The 18,954-nt window shown below is 42.6% G+C and overlaps 1 protein-coding gene across 1 annotated transcript; it reads right to left on the bottom strand.

Annotated features, from left to right (window-relative positions):
* Window positions 1-7,410: 7,410 nt before the first annotated feature.
* Window positions 7,411-15,901, bottom strand: EXOSC3 (exosome component 3). Its single transcript, XM_036741538.1, has 4 exons — window positions 15,344-15,901; window positions 11,440-11,589; window positions 8,823-8,974; window positions 7,411-7,763 (listed from the first exon to the last, which is right to left on the bottom strand). Exons 1-4 carry the CDS (start codon window positions 15,641-15,643, stop codon window positions 7,562-7,564), a joined length of 804 nt encoding a protein of 267 aa, XP_036597433.1. The 5' UTR covers window positions 15,644-15,901; the 3' UTR covers window positions 7,411-7,561.
* Window positions 15,902-18,954: the final 3,053 nt, after the last annotated feature.

Here is an 18,954-nt window from a genome sequence, read left to right as displayed (position 1 = left end):
GGTCAAATGCCAGGAGGGTACCCCCTTAAGGGGGAGCAAGGACAATCCTTTCGATTCACAGGACTGGACTGGAGAAATGGCACGCGATGGGTCGAAGACCCTTACAAATATTGGTTATTGTGTGGGAGAGGGGGAAGCTGTATGGGTCTCAATGCCCTTGCCTTTTTGAGAGGGGGATTGGTCTCAGTGGCCCGGGTGAATTACACAGAGGGACGAGGGAGCAATCTTTCGTTGGTTATGCCAAAACCATCTCCCCGGCCTCTGTGTAACGTCAGCCCCCTATTTGAGGCACACTCAGGAAGAATTGGTTTGCAACCTGGGGAGGCCTAGGGGCCTCTACGGCCCTTTTATATGCTCTTGACCCAAAAGGCTATTATGGCCATGGAAGCTGGGGGAGACCCACAGGTTTGGCTCGCCGCCATGGAAGACATGTAACACCTTGGGGTAAGACGAGGCGTGCCCAGAGACGGGCAACTTCCCCGTGCCCGGCCACCTAAGACAGGCCCCGAAGGTGTTGGGTGCCTAGGACGGGTAAGGCTTAGGGTATTAGGGGACGACCTAAGACAGGGCACCTCGCACCCGGCGATGCCTGGGTCTCATTTATCCTGCTAAAGCTATCTGCAAGGCTGTACCAGGTTGTTTCACCTTGTAAAAACAAAAAGGGGGAGATGTTGGGGGCGGGAACGGGAGATGTTGGGGGCAGGAACGGGAGATGTTGGGGGCGGGAATACTTAGAGCTAGCTTGCTGTAATTGCCATATTAGGATATAAAGTAGGACTCAGCCTGTGATTGGACGATAGAGTTCGCATAGGGAGGGGTAAAGCTATAAGAGCACTCGCTTCGGGGAAGTGCTGCGGTCCGGGATGTAGTCGCCACGGAATAAAGAGCTCCCTGATTACCTCAGGTGTTCTGTCTGGTTCTTCCTCCACGAGGGTCGTGGAGGCCGGTGGCGCCCCGAAGACTCATCATGCTGCGACTTGGTGAGTGAGAGGGCGGGCTAGCAGTGGGGGGACAGTAGTGCGGGTGCTGGAGATAGAGCACTCCGCAGAAACCTGGTTTATTTTCTTTCTTCTGAGGGGACCTGTTTAGCCTCCAATTAACTCATGCTAATGGTTTTCCGTTTTGTGTTGGGGTGTGGGAAGATTGGGGTGTTTTCCTTGAAGAGGAAACCTGGTTTACTTTCTTTCCTCTGAGGGGACCTGCTTAGCCTTCAATTCGATCCACACTGTGTTTTTTGTTACGTTTTGAGTTTGTCTCTGTTCGTGTGTCTATGTCAAAATTGTGAAATATCTATGTTTTGTTTTAAAAAATCTGAAACATAGGCAGCCAGAGATATCAGGCTGCAACTAGGGAAACACACTCCTTTCCTTGTGGCTCCTGTTTGGCCAATGTGGAAATACGGCGGGAATGGGTTATAATTTGGCAGATTTTGGGTTTTAAATTGTTAAAAAGTTTGGAAATTGGTTAGTTGAATTTGGGAAGAAAGAACTCCTGAAATTGTAAAGTCATTCCAGGAGCTCACTCTTGTTGAAACACCTCCTCCCGGTGAATGCCTTCTGGCTAAAACCTCCGTCTCAGAGAGTCCTTCAGTGGGACTATCGCATTTGTCTTAGTCCCTGATTCCCTTAGATTCAAGTACAAAAGAGGTTTTTGGGAGTGAGCAAGGGGGTGAAGTTTACTTGAATTACAATCATTGAGTTCTTTTCAGTAGGGCTGCAGTAAAGGTTAGAGCAGTTAAATCAAACTCCTCTCCTCCCAGATCAGATTAGAAGAGAATGCAGGAGAACTGTAGGGAAAAACTGAAATCTCCCTCCCCACCGGGCAAAAGGAGGAGAGGGACAGAAATTCACAGACTGACAGTCAGTCCTGTGCCCCTGAGTACCTTTGTAGCCCGTTCTTGTGGTAAAGTTTAAAGGTAAAATTTGTGAAAGAGAGAGATAGAAAACCTGTATAAGGAATTTAGGTGGGTTGTAGAATAGCAGCTTGAGACTACCTGTCTAGCCAGGAGTCCATGTGCTCCTGGCCACACCCCTCCCCCACCCTCCACATTGAAAGATTATGGGAGCTGAAGCTAAAAGGAAACTTGTAAAGAAATTGGGCTGGTTAGTTGGTGCTTGGAAGGGTAGGCTCCTTGCCCTCAAGGGGCTGCCAGGCCCCACCTATGGAGGAGCCCTTAGAAAACTAAAAGGGGTTTTTTTTCCTTTTATCTGAGACAGCAGGCTGAAGGAAAACTGAGAAATACTTTAGCTTGGTGAAAAGAATGAGTGGGGGAATTGCAAGCCATGTGCTCTTAAGGACCACTCCCTCTTATCTTCCTTGGGAGTCCGAAAAAAATCCTTTAGGCATTTTTACATAAGATGAAGCTTGGAAAAAAGTGGGTGCAAATTAAGTTTCTCTTTTCTTTCATAAGTTCATTCACAGCCAGGCAGAAGTCCCTAATACCTGGGCCAGAGGTAGTGGTGCTTAAGAATATACAGCTAAATAAAGTGTACTTAAGATGTTAATGTATTAATATATGTGATACATGTATTTATATATTAATGCATTAATATATAATACCAGAAGTAATAGGACCAACAATTCCTATATTGTATCTGGAAATGCAATTGATGTCATCTGAAATTTATTGTTTCTGTATTTTAATCTGAGTTTGATATATGTGAATTGGTAATTTTAAACTATCATATTTGGTTTAGAAATGTATCTACCTAGACTGAAATGAGTAGTTCAAATTTTACATACATAATAATGTTTAGGACATCGTCACATTTCTATAATATAAAAATATTTTGTTAGAGTTGCATTAGGTTAAGAAGTTGGCCAATTGCTGTAACCTAAGAATTTATTACCTCCAAGTTTTGCCTGGAAGTTCAGTTGAAATTTTTCTTGTTATAAATCAACTATTTTCTTAAAATGTGGTTTTATAAACAGTAACCTTTTCTTTTTCAATGCGGAGAGTATTGGGCCTTAGAAATTAAAATGCTACCACTAGTGGTTACGAATCAGATTTGCTTTGCTTATCTAACTCAGTTATGATCACTAGATTGGTAATTAATTAGAATCTGTTTCAAGTTTAAATACATGATAATTGTTTGTGGTGTACTTATTTCTAAATTTGTTATATTATACAAATTGGTTAACATCGCATTACCTATGCTGTTAGAAAATAATTTCTCTTATAATCTGGATGTTGTTAGATTAAAAATTGTACTTAATTAAGAAATTGAGATTGTTAACTGAACCAAGGACATTTGGGTATTCAATCTTGTGTAAAAGTAGAGGGATTCCTATGGACAAAGCTTTTAAAAGTCCTGGTAGACTTTGTTATTGTGATAAAAACTAATTTAATTGGGTATAGAAACTAAGTGTTATCCCCATTACAACATCTTTTTGACTAAAGAATTTTGTGCTAGAAATTCTGTGATAAAGAATTCAGTGTGATTTTCAAGCCTGTATCATCTAAAGATATATATTTATGTATGTTAATCTGGAGGTTTATGGACTAATTGGTGATGGCACTTTGGGAATATGAATGAATCCCAATGTTTAAAGGTTATTATGCTTCAAGAAGGAGACTCGTCTCATTTTAGAGCTATCCAAATAATTTTCTTCATGAAAGTTTAGTGACAATCCCTGTTTATGTCAGGATAAAATTTAAACTTTTAAAGAAGGGAAAATACTTTTGAAAATGCTCTGTAAAATCTTTTTGTATAATTTTAGAAGGCCTGCTGAATTTCCACCTGTAAGCTAATTGGTTGCAGTTCAAACCTATTGTGAGTTTTCGGAGTTTCTGGGTGAGAACCTTATTAGAATTAATGCTTATCTACAGAAGCCTTGGGAGGGAGGTTGAAGGCCCATTCAATGTCTTATTCAAGGTTTTTTGAGTAAGGAGGTTCAAAACAACAGTCTGAATTCCTTACTCCTCCCTGCCCTTAGTTTAGATAAGAAAAGAATTTCACCTTAGCCCACCTGTCAGAAGAGAAGGAAAGGGGAGGGGCAGCAATAAGAGGACGGTAGGGGTCAAGAAGCCTCCAACCCGGCTTCTTAAAAAAACAGATAAGATTAGACTAAGACTTGAGATGGGTTTGGCCTGGTAGCTTAATTAGTGAAGTCTGCCATCTGATGGAGAAGAACCCACCCTCAGGGGGAGATGAGATGGCAGATCTTTTAATAAGTGTTCCCTTTTTTAGAATGAGTTATCATGAAAAACAAATCCCCTTTTTGTGTCTTTGTGTGTTTAAGAAGCTGGAAAGGGATTCCAGTACACACAGTTATGACAATGAAAGTACTAACTTATGAATTGTTTTGTCTTATGGTTGAAATGTAAAGGAAGACTGAGTAATGGGTTTGAAAGATTTGGAAAGGTAAATTAAGGTTGAGGGAAAATAGGAAAGGCAGATAAGAAAGTTTGGGGACAAATGGGAGTTAGCTAAGTCTCTCCTGTCCCGAGAATGATAGTTTCAGATGGTCAAAGTAAGTTGGAGATGAGTGTGAGGAAGTATTTAGAAGATGGAAAAGTTATGTAGCTTGATTTGATAATTGTTAGCTCAATAAAATTTGGGCAGTCTTATCTGAAGGATATTTATTTGCTATTTAAGATTTTATGGCACTACAATTTAATATTGTCTTAAGCTCTGATTACAGGACTAGGTCACATGAAGCCAGTAATGGCATGGCAGGCATTACAAGCTGAGAATTTTTAAGGTGGATCTGCCTGGGAACAGTTGTGAAGACGACCTTGGTCACAGCCTAGGTAGGATCTTCCTGACTCTATTTCCCAATTCTGCTATTTCCTTTCTGAAAACGAAAGTCCCCACCTGGTTACACCTAAGCCCTGCTTTCAGCGCCTGGTGACTATAAGATTGGCTATCAGATATGACTCATGCCTGGAATCAAACAGAGCTAAGGAAGTTCTTTCCTACTGCTAAGATATATGACATAGTCCCTTGTTTCTTTCATAGCAAATTTAAATTATCAAGAAGTTTTGTAAGCACTATGCTAAATCTGTTAGGTAATAGATAGATGAATATTGAAATATCTCTGAATTATTATAATAGGATACAGGTATGAATAGCTTACAATTTTAACCTATGTTCATGACCAAATAAAACATTGAAATAATATAGGGATAACATCCTCCAAAAGGGGAAAACAATTAGGCAAAGCAAATAAGGCAAAGATGTAATGTGATCAATGTCTAATAAAAGGAAGGGATAGCGAATTTTGAAAAAGGCAATAGGATCAGATTGATTCCCCTAAGAATTATGTACAGATGTGTATGATTGGCTCTAAAAATTTATCAATTCTGGAAATTCGAGCTGATAAGTGTGTTTTGGTAAGAAGATCTTAAATTTGGATGCTAGCAAAAGAAAATTATATAAGATAGTGGTACAAGTGAAAATATATCCCCTTTGAAAAGTATCTGTAAGTTAGAGTAAGTTAAAATTGTCTGAGAATTTCTAGATCTGAACCAGAGAGGCAGAACTCTCTTTTACTATCAAGGGACCAGATAACTACAATTAGGCATCTGGGATTTTAAAATACTGCTTTAAATGAACATTGTGACCGTAATTTAAAGTTACTTTGTATACAAAATGTGCAATTAATTGCTGGAATTGAATTGGAAACCTTTTTGGCTTTGTTAAGGATGGTTTGTGGACTGTTTGTAAATGCCATCAAACAGACATGGCATGGCTAAAAGTTTATGATGTTATTTATATGTGATTGTTAATAATGATTGCATTACTTTGTATGGTTCAGGTTTAAGTTTTCTTGTTATCCAATTTATGAATGTAAAACATGTGACATGCAAATCTCCCCCTCTATTGTGAGTCATCTAAGTAATTGGTCTGTACCTGACTCAATGTAATTGTGCAGTTTGTGAATTATGGGAAAAACTTTATTGTCATTGTTTGGACTCAGCCCTGTGTGGCTAGGATACTGAATTACTTCTTGTATCTGTTTGAACTTAGCCCTGCGTGGCTGGGACCTATGTTGTGTTTCTTTTCTTAATAATCAAATTACATGTGTTCTGGGAACCCTGTGTGAGGAGTGGACATCTGGGCCTGTAGGAGACCTCGCCCTGCAGTTCCAAGAGCCTGAGAGGGACAGCACTGGATGTGGATGGCTTTCTCATGGGATCCAGAACCAGAACCTGAGCAAAGACCTGCTTTTTTCCCTTCTGAGTCCTTGTGTTCCCAAGACTGTTTTCCTGAATTTTTATTATGTTCCCTCTGCTTACTTACAATTAGTTTACAATTTCTGCCCATCCCTGGGATGTCCAAACACAGAAAAGGGAAAACCTGACTCCACCTAGATAGGGATTTTAGAACTTCACCCCTGTGGAAGATAGTTTTTTTTTCCATACCTTTAATTGGTCTTTAGGCAAAACTTTCAGTTTGCCTTTGACCAAAAAGGGGGAAATGGGGAATGTTTTATACCATTTTTTTTAAATTTCTGGAGTGCAGTACCCGGGGAGGCTCCTTGGACTCTCCTTGAGTCTTCCAACTAGGTCTGGCCTTCCCCTGGGCCTAGTGTTGTCATTGGCCCAGAATCTCTGCCTGAGCCTTGCCCTTTATTGTTACTATCAAAATGCATGCCGTCCCCAGGCTCACCCCTGCTTAGCGTTTTGGTTGGCCTCCTAATTTTATTGCTATGCCCCATCAGGTCGTTCCTTTTTCAAGGATCTGAAGCCCTCCATGAAAAAAAGTGGGGAATGTAATACAGGGAAAAATTAGGAACCCCTGAGAAACCCCTAGCTACTGACAAGCACCCCTGGTAAGAATGAACTCAGATATCTTTGGCATTTAGCAAACCCCCTAGGACTCCACCAAGGAATATCAATAGATAGGACCATCCCACTGAAGGATAACCTGACAGACCCTTTCTAGCAGATATCTCTGGGGCTCTGTGACTCCACCAAGGAATGTAAATGAGATTATCCCACTAGTATGATAACCTGACTGAATCTTTTGATCATCCAGGACCTTTGTTCTTGTTCCCCCCACATATCCTATATAAGTCAAGCTGTCACCCCAACACGGGGCCATTGATTTACAGTTGTTATTCCAATGGCCACCAGCTAATAAATTCTCCACTTAAAACTTCTACTCTGTGGCGTGTCTCACTCGCTTCTGGTACAACACAAGAAAGGAAGAGGACAAATGTCAGGTGCCAGGAATGGTAACTGCATGGTTGGCATCCACACTAATAAACTCTGCTGCTGTCTTCCTCAATAATTCTCCTCCCATTCCCTTCCAACCTCGAGCTCAGTCTTGCTGTCTGTGAACCACTTCCTCTTGAGGCCTGGGTTCTACTGAAGACAGCAGAGTTGGGTTTGGCTACTTGACCTGGGGGATATCCCCTCAGATAATGGCTTTTTTAAATGGCTTTCTTACTGATTAAAAAAAATTTTTTCAAAAAAAATTTTTTATTGTACATTATCCTGAGGAAGTGATAAGGAAAGGTTTCATCTGAATATGAAAATGTTCTTATAAAACTGTCAGTATTGCCACTAGTTCATATCATATTCCACATAAAAGAATGAAGCAGAGAAGCAGCATCAACTTTCTGACAACCTGGAAAATATCTGCTTTCTCTGTTCTGTTGTCATGTGTTCACAGGCTTCCAAAACATTTGCAAGAATTAAAGTCTGTTGAATGGTTCTTGCTTTTACCCATATTCTTCCATTCATTCCAAACACGATTTCCAGTGGGTAGAGTTTTCCTATCTCCTGGATAATTTCACATTCAGGAGCTAAAAGCCTGGTGTGGAATTGGAGAAATAAATCAAGTTAAAAAAAGAAAACATTCCAAATTTGTCTTTCTGATTTCAGAAAGACTTATTACATGTATTATTTTTTTCTCCCTCTAACCAATCTTCACCTCAGCCCCACCTCGCTTTCTGAACCATGTGACAGATTTTTGGTTAATAATCAACCCCTACATTTTACCAACTTTGTACCAAAACCCATAGTTAAGACCTAATTTGTAAAATAAGGAGGTTAGATTGGATGACCTCTGAAATTCCTTCTAGCTCTAGATCTAGGACTCCTTTTCTCTTTAACTCCTGGAATGCTTTTAATGCAAAAATACTCTAGAAAACTCACTTTTTAATATAAAGTTAATTGAGGCAACAAATATTGGCCAAATACCTACAAACACAACAATGCACTCATTATCTTCCTAACAACTAGATTTATCTGATCATGGATGCATTCCCCCCAGACGCCATAACAACAATAATTTATACAACATTTTTAAGATATATAAAGCATTTTCTTCATGACAATCCCTGGAGGGAGGCAGCCCAATGATTATTCCTGCTGATGAAGAGTGAGGCTCAGAGGGATGAAAGGGTTTGCTCACACCTCCACAGCCAGCGTCAGAGATAGGACTGAAACTCAGGGCTCCCTTTAAAGTTCTATCCTAAGACACTGCCTCTAGACTAAGCTCAGTGTTTAGGAAGAATTAATTCTTTCAAACCGTTATGATACCACTTATGTTGTTCATAACACCACAGTGCGACATGATGGTGCTTAGAAAATTACAAAACAGTATATGAATTTAAAGCATTAAACTATTAAGGGAAGAAGCAGCTACTATGCTGCTAGCAAGTGCAGTCATAGACTCAACACTGTAGCAAACCCTCACACCTCGTGAACACCACAGACACCCAAATTTTGCCTTTAAGTTATGTACTAAAATTTCCATTTTACCTTACAGGAAAAATTTCAGATTACCAATGCAAAACAAAAATTCAAACTTAGGTGACTTTCCCTGTAAAATATACTGAAGGCGGGAAGGCCAGGCCACAGTACTTACTTTCTGATTAAACCCAGTGTCACCTTAAACAATAGGCCATCCTGTCCAATTACACCCATTCCATTTGCTCTTCCACTGCTATCAATACAGACCATCTCTGGTTCCATGTCTTTATTGGCAACAACAAATTGGCCATAAATGAGATCTCCCACCTAAAACAATATGAGATACAAGGCGGTAAATGTTCCATCCCCCAAAACCTACTTTCTGGTTGCTATTCTCTATCAATCACAAACAGCTAACAGTGAACCCAACAAGCATTTATTAAGCACTAATGTTAAGACAAAACAACAGTTGATGACTCACAGCCAGTGACTTATGAAGGCCTGCTGACAAAGTGTTGGTGACTGATGGACATTTCCCTTAGACAACCATGGAACTGTACAGGCTCAATCTATTTTTGGTACTCCCATGATGGCCATAAAAGCAATACTTTCTCAAGCAAATGGGTCCCTAACCATGAGGAAGGTCTTGGAACCAACTGATAAGAAACTGAATATGCTCAGAGCTCTAAGTGACTTTTGTTACAGATTACAGTTCTGTGGTCCACACAAGACAATGAAGCCCTTCAAATACCAAGCAGGAGTTCGTATTTTATCCTATAGGCATCAAAGAAGCCATGGAAACTTCTTGAGCAGGGGGGCTTATGTGATCAAAATTGTGCTTTAGGAAGATCAGCCAACTCAGGTAACCTCAGGGTCAGGGTGATGTGACACCCATAGCTAGGTGTTCCAGTCCGTATTTCTGGACCTCAGGGCTGCTTTGAAGTCATGGAAAGATTACAAATCACCCTTCCATAGGAGTTCCTCATTAGAGAGGACAGCAGGAATCCAGAAAATACTCCAAGGTTCATACTTCCAATCTAAACCAATGGACATTTATTAAATGCCAAGCCTGTAAAACAGGGCTAGGGACTAGACCCGTAATGCCAGTGACATCCAGAATTACTGGATAAGGGAATTCCCTCTAGCAATGCAGTCTGGCCCTTTCTTTGCAATCTACAGTCTAACAGAATTGCCTAGACCAACAAAAAGTTGAGTGATTTAACCAAAGAACATACTCCCAGTGTGTCAAGAGGTAGGATTTGAACGCAGGTCTTCCTGGCTCCAAGACCAGTTCTGTATTTCTCTCTTACAGATGCTGGGATACAAAGGCAAAATGAAAAACAATTCCTGTCTTCAAACTTATATTCAACTGGATATAAAATGTTAAAGAGAATTTCTGAATTATCTCTCATCCTCACATTCTGGAAGATTTGCAATTTAGGCTGAGGAAGGCCCCTACTGCATGTAAACTTCAGGGCAGCAAAGGTGCCCAGAGCAAAATAATTTCTGCAGCAGAGTTTCAATTCTCCATTCTAATCCCAAAGTGCGCAACTTAACAAAAATTCCTCGCCAAAGAACAAATGCATATTTACTGCTTTCATAATTACATCATGGAAGGAATGAACTTGGCCTATGCTACTTGAAAAGTCAGATTTTCAGGGAAAGTCAGGCAGTAAGTTAGTGTGCTCATGTAGGGAGAGATTTCTGGTAGCCACTGCTACTTAACACTTAACTTATCAACACTGCCGTGCCTGGCAGAGGAGCTGAAACAAATAAGGAAAAAGAAAAGCATCAGAATGAAGCTAATTACATGTCTTAAATAGTTCTGAAGACACTATCTGGATATCTAGGTAAAATCATGGTGTAGGGGTGACACTGACTTTGGAATACAGTTCTTTCAGATAACGGAAGAGGGGACAAGAGAAGGGAACCAGCATTTATTATACACCTACTATATACGAGGCGATGTGTTTGTTGTTGTTTGTCCTTCCTTCTGGAAGAAAACCATGACATCAGGAAGGTGAAGTCACGACTTGCAAGTGAATCAGATTTAAGTGAGGGAGAGCTGTGCAAAGTGACCAGCCTCATTTTCTCCTCCAGAACCATCTGAGCCCAGTGGCAAGATACAGAACAGGATAACTGGAGATGGCCCTGGATGCAGTGGGAGACCTTTATGCTATATAATTTCTCCATAATGCTAAGGTCTTTAATAGGCCTCAGTTTGACTGAAGCAACACCCATTCATTGATTAAGGCTAGGTAAGAAATGAGACAAAGAATGGCCGCCTCTTTTACCTAGTCCAAAAACAAAAAAAACCCACAAAAAACCCTGGGTGTGGAGAGAAACCCTCGGGGTTTCTGGCCAAAACAGCATTGCTATTTATATTTACTCTGAGCCAATCAGGGCCCAAAGTAGGGGATGGGCTGGGACTTATTGCTGGACAATCAATGAGATCCAGAGTGAACTGGGTTTAAGGCACCGTCCTTAAGAAAGAAATTGAGCCAGTAACCCCAAGATAACCTGCAAAGCTTCAGGGATCAAAATTTACATTCCTTTGCACAGAGCACTTGTAGGTAAAGGTATGATACCCTATGTGGACAGAGGGAGAAGAGGGGAAGGAAGAGGAGAGGAGGGGAGGGGGAGGAGCTGAGTTACCCAACTGGAACTGGCCAGTTGGGTTCCCAGCAGGACAGCCTATACTATTCTGGCAATGTACTAAACACTTTACAGATATCTAACTTCATCTCATGATATGACGTCACTTAACACAAAAATAACAGACTCAACGTTACCTGCACATTTGGTCTGTTTCTTTTGGTTGCTCCTTCAAATGCCAAATAAGACAGAGAAGCTGGTTCACTTCCTCCAACATCAACCTTGAACAAGTCACCAGATTTAGCAGTCACAATACCTATCACATGGTCTCCTTTAACAGGGACATACTGCAAAAGAAAAAGTCACAAAAGCACATCTGAAAATTGAAAAAAAATTTTCACCAGAAAAAGCATTTTAAAAAGCTTTATGATATTTTACATTTAAGTATTGATATTATTTTATAAATACCACATTTGTCTAAATATAGGCATCCCTAAATGAGACCTCCTTAAAAGGAAAAATATATATATATCTATATGCTGAAAAATGTAAGCAGTTTGAGGGCAACTGTTTTTTTTGGGGGGGGGGCGGCACGTTGCCTTTGTTATCTACAGGCAAACTTGTCACGGACAACAATTGCACAGAACAGACAGGCAGGGACAGGTTGTTATCTTCAGAGAGAACATCTGTACCACTAAGATCACTCAGGTCCTGGGGAGCATACACAGCACTCGGTCCAGTGCCTTGCATACAGTAAACAAATTACTATTGTTGAATTAAAAATTCCAAATATAGAGAAAAGATACAAACCAATATCGAATAATCCCAGTGATAAATTTCTTCTCAATAACTAAATTTAGCTTCGAACTATCTCAAACTGAGATATTTATCCACTAATTTTATCCAGATATTACATTTATCACTGAGTTATAAATTTCCCCATATAAATATCCAGTTATGTTTATTTCTCTGGAATTTTAGAAAATGATTTTCAGAGTAGAAATTTGGGCTGCTTGGCTAATATTGTCCATACACTATTCCACTCAATTAACACAGTGCAAAGGAAACACATAGTAAGTACATCGTAAGCACTTAACAAATGCTTTGTTTACTCATTCAATTCACCAAACACTGATCTACCACAAAAGCACAGAGGAAGATATAAAGGACGGGTAAGACCCATCTTTGTCCTTGTGGAGTTTACAGTAGAGGGGTACCACTCATACAAAAGTAACTGTAATATGACAGCGCACCTCACTCCTTAAGTATTGTAAACACCTAACTGGTTATCTTGCTCCTAGCATCTCCCATCAACAATCCGTTCTTAACGTTCTCCTGCTCCTCCAATATTCTTTGAATGTTTACCTTTGTCTCTCCTTTACTTCCATCATTCCATAATCTTTATGGAATCTATTGCTATGCTTCATCTATGAACATGTTATTTGTCCTTTCCCACTGTGAGGGCAAGAACTTTGTGATTTTTATCTTTGTATTCTTTGAATCTAGCATAATGGCTTGTATATAGTAGACACTTAAATATTTGAACTGAATTGTGGTTTTGTGCTTAAGTTGTAAGCAAAATGTTGGGTCATGGAGGGAGGAGACAATAATCAGCTGGGAGGTGGAAGTGCTGCAGAAAATCCATTAATAAGTACTTCTGACATACACTGAGCTAGGCACTGGAGATACAAAGACAAAAATTAAATAGTCCCTGTGTTCAAGGAATATACATTATAACTGATCAAGAAAGGTTTTATGCTGGAAGTAGCAGTAAATGGAACTTTAAGAGGAGGGAGGTGATACGTAAAGGTCACATTTCAGGACCTAACAAAGGTGGGACAGCAGATAACATGTGATTGTTGCTGTTTGTCCTTTCTTCTGGAAGAGGACCATGACATCAGGAAGGTGATGCCATGACTTGCGGGTGAGCTGGATTTAAATAAAGGAGGGCTGTGCAAAGCCATCAGCCTCACTCTCTCCTCCTGGGCCCAGTGGCAAGATACAGATCAGGACTGGAGATGGTTATGGATGCAGTATGAGACTTTGGCCTTTTTAAGCCAAGGTCTTTCTCAGGTCTCAGTCTGACTGAGGCAACACCCAATCAGTGATTAAGGCTAAGTAAGTAATGAGGCAAGTTATGGTCCCTTTTACCTAACTAAAAAAAAAAAACAATCTGGAACGGAAAGGACGCTCAGGGTTTCTGGCCAAAACAAAAACTATTTACAGTTAACTCAGAGCCACCAGAGTCCAAACAATGACCACTAAGTGGGGCTTGGGCTAGGACCTATAGCTGGCCAATCAGTGAGAGCCACAGTGAACTGGCTTTAAGGCACGGTCTTTCAGAAAGAAATCTAGCCAGTAAACCCAAGATATCTTGCTAGGTTTCAGCCATCAAAATTTACATGATACCTTATGTGGATGGACAGGTGGTCAGGGCAAGGCAGGGCAGGAGCGTCAATGCCCAAATGCAACTGGCAAGTTGGGTACCTACCGAGTGTGGCAGCTCACACTACTCACAGGTTGTGGCTTGTCTTTTGTTCTTGAAGAGGACCATGACATCAGGAAGGTGATGCCATGACTCGCTAGTGAATTGGATTTAGGTGAAGGAGGGATGTGCAAAGTTACCAACCTCACTCTCTTTTCCAGAGTCATTTGGGTCCAGTGGCAAAAAAAATAGATCAGGACAAGTGGAGATGGCCCCAAAGGGAACATGTATGGGCAATATTATCTGAATAATGAGAGGTGGGGGCATGTGTGTCAAACTTTAGGAGGAACTCTTAATGGCTGGTCTAGGAAATCTGAATTTTTTTCAGTAATCCACAGAAACCCATGGAAGAGTTTTGGGTGGAGAAATCATGTAATAAGGAATGCATAAATACAATTTGGCAGCCAAAAGGACTGTTTGGAGCAAGAAGGTTTATTTTAATAGTCCATGCAAGTGGCACTGAGAACTTTTTTGTGGCAGGGGCTCTCAAGGAATTATCTTTTAGAGGCCACAGGAGATGACAAAATAAAACTATGTGAGTAATACTGTTAGCAGTTGGCTGCTAGCTAACTCACTGGATTGTTGTTAGGGGTCAAATGATCACAATATTATAAAGACCCTGAAGAGACCTTGGAGGCTAACTAGTCCAACACCATTACTTTATATTTTAAGAGAAAACTGAAAACTGGGAAGAATAGATGATTTGCCCGAGGTCACACAGGCATTAAGCATCAGAGACGGGGTATGCCGAGGTCCTCTTAATCCAAAACCTTTCTAGGATGCGAGCTATTCCTAAAGGCCAAAATCTAGGGCCTTTGATTCACACAGAAATTCTAAGAGCAGCAAGGTACAGCAGAAAGAACAGACTCGGAGTCGATCAAGCTGGGAGTCTGAATCCAGCGTCTGCTATTTATTACCTGGGGGACGCTGGCTAAGTCGATTCACTTCTTCTGTAAAAATTAGGGGGTGGACTAGATGATCCCACCAGTTCTAAATATACGACCCTGAAATGAGTAGTGGGGTACACGAAGTCCCAACCAAAATCCCATCTTCTACAGGAAGTATTCCAGGGCCTTCCCTGGGCTAATTTCTTCCTGTTTATCCAGTCTATAACTTGCTTTGTATGTATTAGTTTGCATGGGTCTCCCCCAATAGACAGTAAGCTCCCTGAGGGCAGGGCCTGCCTTTTGCCCCCTTCGGTATCCCCAGTGCTTAGTGCAGTGTCGGGCACATCTAATGAAGTTTATTGACTGACTGACTCAAGAGGGGTCTTCTGGCTGGTCCTGATGCACAGGACAGGGACAAGACAGCAGGGAGCAGAGCAAGACGTCTAAGAAAAGGGGTAGGACGGACAAGCTGGCAGGAGCTCCGGGTTCATTCTAGGGAGAAAGGGAAAATGCGGAGGCTGAGGCCGGGTGCCCGAAGATTCAAGTCAGGATATGCCTGGGCTAGGAAGGCCCTCACGGAATGATCGAGTCCGGCTCTCCTATTTTACAGGCGGGGAAACCGAGGCTGGAGACGCCCGAACTGAAGCAGGGACCAGGAAGCCGGAAGCCCGCCTGGGCTGGTCTCCACGTGTCCGAGCCGGGAGGCCGGGCCGGGCCTCCTTCACTTACTCGTTTCTGCTGGGAGTCTACCCAATACACGCCGCCTCCGCCCCCGCCGGGCTCCTTGTGGCGCAGCCGTCCGCACTTAGTGACCAGCAAGCGGTCTCCGCAGCGCCGCAGGCCCGGGCCGCACACCACGCGGGCGCGGGGCCTCACTACTGACCCCAGGCGCAGCGTCTGCTCCGCGGAGCCCTCGGAGCCCGGCCCCGCCGACTCGGGCAGCAGCAGTTCCTCCCCAGGCAGTACCACCTGCCCCAGCATGGTCCGCGCCAACCGCGGCCCCGAGCCGGGGACCGGTGGAGCCGCCATCACCCAACCAGGGCCTCTGCTGCGCCTCCTAGAGCGACCCCTGCGGGCCGGAGGAAAGATGCCCCGAACCGCTCCTCCCTCTCATCTCTATGACCAAAGGGAAGAGCGGCCCTGCCCCCGCCCCTAGACCCCGCCCCTTCCGCCGAGGCTCCGTCTCACGTGAGTGGAGGAGGAGCGGCCCTGCAGGTCTTCAAGACAGCCATACCCCGTGAGTGGAGGAGCAGCTCTGGGCCCGCCCCCAGTACCCGCCCTTCTACTGTGGTTCCAGTCCACGTGACTAGAGAACCGTTCCTCCCCACAAGGCCCATTCTTTCACTCTGGTTCCGCCCTTCCCTACCTTACCCGGCCCCTTTATAAAGTAGTCCCAACCCACGTGAGTGAAGGAGCAGCCCAACACCCGCCCCGGGGCCCCGCCCCTTTCCCTGACGGTCCACTCCACGTGATAAAGGACTCTTTTTCTCCCCCATGGCCCACCCTTCCACTCTGACTTAGCCCCTCCCACCTTGAACCCCAGGGATCTCGGGGCTAGAAGAGGTGTAACCCTGCACCATGGCCTCGCTCCTTGTGATGGCACCGTCTTACCTGAACTAAGCAGCAGTCCCGGACTTTTCCCAAGAAGCCCTTCCCGCTCAGAAGCAGTGGGGGAGGAGCCCTGAACCTCCACTCCCAGTCCTAACCCCACCCACTCCAGACCCGCCTCTTCCCCCGTGGTTCCATTCTGGCTCCGCCCCTCCCAACCGCACACCAGCCCCAGACCACTCCTAGACCCCGCCTCTCTCAGCCGTCCCCGCCCACCCAAGGCCTGGACCTGATTGTCCTTCTCTGAGTGCTGGATCCTGGGTTTTACCCCAGTTACACCCCCGTGTATCCCACGTCTGTCCTCTCTAAGTAGGACTTTTCTCAGAACAACAAAGGCTTCTGGGTATTCATGGGATCATAGGACTCATCTTAGATGGGACTTTTGAGATCATCTACTAACTGGACGGAATTATTTCTAGTCCAACTCGTATTTTATTTAATTTAGTTTTACATCAAGGTCAATTCTGAATATAATTCTTCTCCTTCTCTACATCTGCTTCTCTCCAAGCGAGGCTTTCTATAAACAAAGGGAAAAAATCAAGCAAAATCAATGACACATGCTATGGTTCCCCATCTCTTCAAATAAAACATTTTAACATTTTACAAAGGGAACTGAGGCCCAGAAAGGGAAAGTGATTTGCCCAATGGAACCCCAGTAATAAATAGCTCAGATATGATTCATACCCCAGGTTTCTAATTCCAAATCCCAGGTTCTTACCTCTATACTTACTGTCTCTCATCAAACTGGGAGGGGAAGACCCTCGGGGTTCCTGCCCAAAAGAAAAACAGTTACTATTTAGTATTTACAATCACTCTGTGCTAAGAGGGCAGGGACCTATTATTGTCCAATCTCTGAGCTCCGGAGTGAGTTGGGTTTAAGGCTTGGTTTTTGAGGAAGAGAACTAGCGAGTAAACCCAAAGTAAAGGAGGCAGCCTTTGGCTGATTAAAGGGGCCATCCCTCGATTAACTTCTTAAGGAGGCCTATTCGCTGAATGGGCATTACCTCACTCAAAGTGAGAACCTGAAAAAACCTTAGCCTGGAAGGGCCAGGGTCTCCTAAAGCATCCCAGGCCATCTCCAGTTGTTCTGGTGAATATCAGATGGCTCTGGAGGAGAAAGTGAGGCTGGTGACCTTGCACAGCCCTCCCTCACTCAAATCAAGGTCAACTGCAAGTCATGTCATCATTTACCTGATATTGTGGTCCTCTTCAAGAAGGAAGGACAAACACAACAACACAACAACTCTCATCAGCAAAGAGTTCTGTCTCCTGAAAGGAAAATTCATTAGATTTGACTATGAAATTATTTTTCTACAAATTGTTAGTTTTAATGTCAAGGATTTATATAGTAATAGTATTGTATTCTCAGAAATCCAGAGTCCTAGGCCTTCTGAAAAAGTCCCACCTTTTGAGGCATATAACCATAAAAACATACATACACAGAGATGCACGTGTGATACAGCAAAAAAAAAAAAAGCACCAAAAAGTGAGACAATTTAATTTTTAAAAATCATTCATACCCTTAAGCAAAGCTAGCAAGCAGTTGAGGCCATATTTGAACTCAGGTCTTGCTGACTCCAGGCCTAATGTTCTGCTAAAAAAAAAAAACAAAAAAAAAACCACCCAAACATTTCATTTATAGACACAAATAAATTATTCAAATTTTATAAAATTAAAAAACTTTTGCACAAACAAAATAAATATGGCTTAAAATTAGAAGAAAAGATGGATTGGGGGAAAAATTTTACGTTAGTTTTTTTGTTTTTTTAAACTGGACCTAGAAATTTCCCTTGCTCGGCAAATCATCTGTAACTTGTTTTAAGAGCTGCTTGGGGTACTGAGATTAAGTGACTTGTCCATGATCACACATGCTGCCTCATAACTTCATAGGATCATAGATCTTATGGGTAATTAACCTTTTGTATTCTTCAGCCCAGTGAACAGAGGGGTAGACTTAGGATCAGCAAGATCTGAGTTCGAATTGTGCTTCAGACCCTCACTAGCTGTGTGACCATGGGCAATCTTTCTCAAAACTCCTGTTCTGTAAAATAAGGATATTCCTTGCTTCAAAGAAAGTGTTTTGCAAACTTTAAAGCACTATATAAATGCTAGCACTTAACTATTTCTGGCTCCAAGGCCAGCTTTCCATTCCCTATATCCCACTATAACAGTATTAAGTCTTTCCTGGCTTTTTAAAGTCAGCTTTTCATTTATAACGTTCCACTGCTTCTCCTGCCTGAAATCTCTCTAATGAGTCTGACTTCCAAAATTCCTACAGAATTGACAAATATCTGTCTATAAGACAAAATCTTTCCAGAAAAGATCAGTAGCTAAAGGAAATCGGCAGTTTTCAAGAATCATGTTTCTTCCGCATCCCCACGGGGTGATGACGAATTGCTTGGTGGATGGGTTGTTTGCTATGGAGAACACAAAATACAGTCTCTTCGGCATTAGAATCAGCCCAGAAGCAGGCTCATCATTTCTCTATCACCGACGTGAAACTGGAGCCAGAAGCTGGGAGATGCTGGGTCTCCGGCACCTGCATGGCCAGGGTCCAAATTGGGGACATTAGGGAGCTGGTTTGGAAAGCAATCTCCTCCCTTCCCTCGGCCCGGGTTGGGAATCCCCACAGCTCCGGGCTGAGAAAGGAACAGACAAGGAAGGAAGGAGAGAGCGAGCAGGGCGAGTGCAAGGCTGCAAGGCAGCGGGACAGAGAGATGTGAACTAGGAGA

Source organism: Trichosurus vulpecula, chromosome 1, assembly GCF_011100635.1.
Source record: "Trichosurus vulpecula isolate mTriVul1 chromosome 1, mTriVul1.pri, whole genome shotgun sequence".
Lineage (NCBI taxonomy): Eukaryota > Metazoa > Chordata > Mammalia > Diprotodontia > Phalangeridae > Trichosurus > Trichosurus vulpecula.
Note: the sequence above shows the minus strand (reverse complement) of the source record. Positions and strands in the feature narration are given on the sequence as shown.

Bases quoted from the DNA above. Each gene is read 5' to 3' on its own strand.
- EXOSC3 (XM_036741538.1), bottom strand. From the start codon at position 15,643: ATGGCGGCTCCACCGGTCCCCGGCTCGGGGCCGCGGTTGGCGCGGACC. The intron at 11,590-15,343 runs GTAAGTGAAGGA...TTTCTTTTGCAG, and splicing joins TAGACTCCCAGCAGAAACGA to TATGTCCCTGTTAAAGGAGA. The intron at 8,975-11,439 runs GTAACGTTGAGT...ATATTGTTTTAG, and splicing joins GAAACAGACCAAATGTGCAG to GTGGGAGATCTCATTTATGG.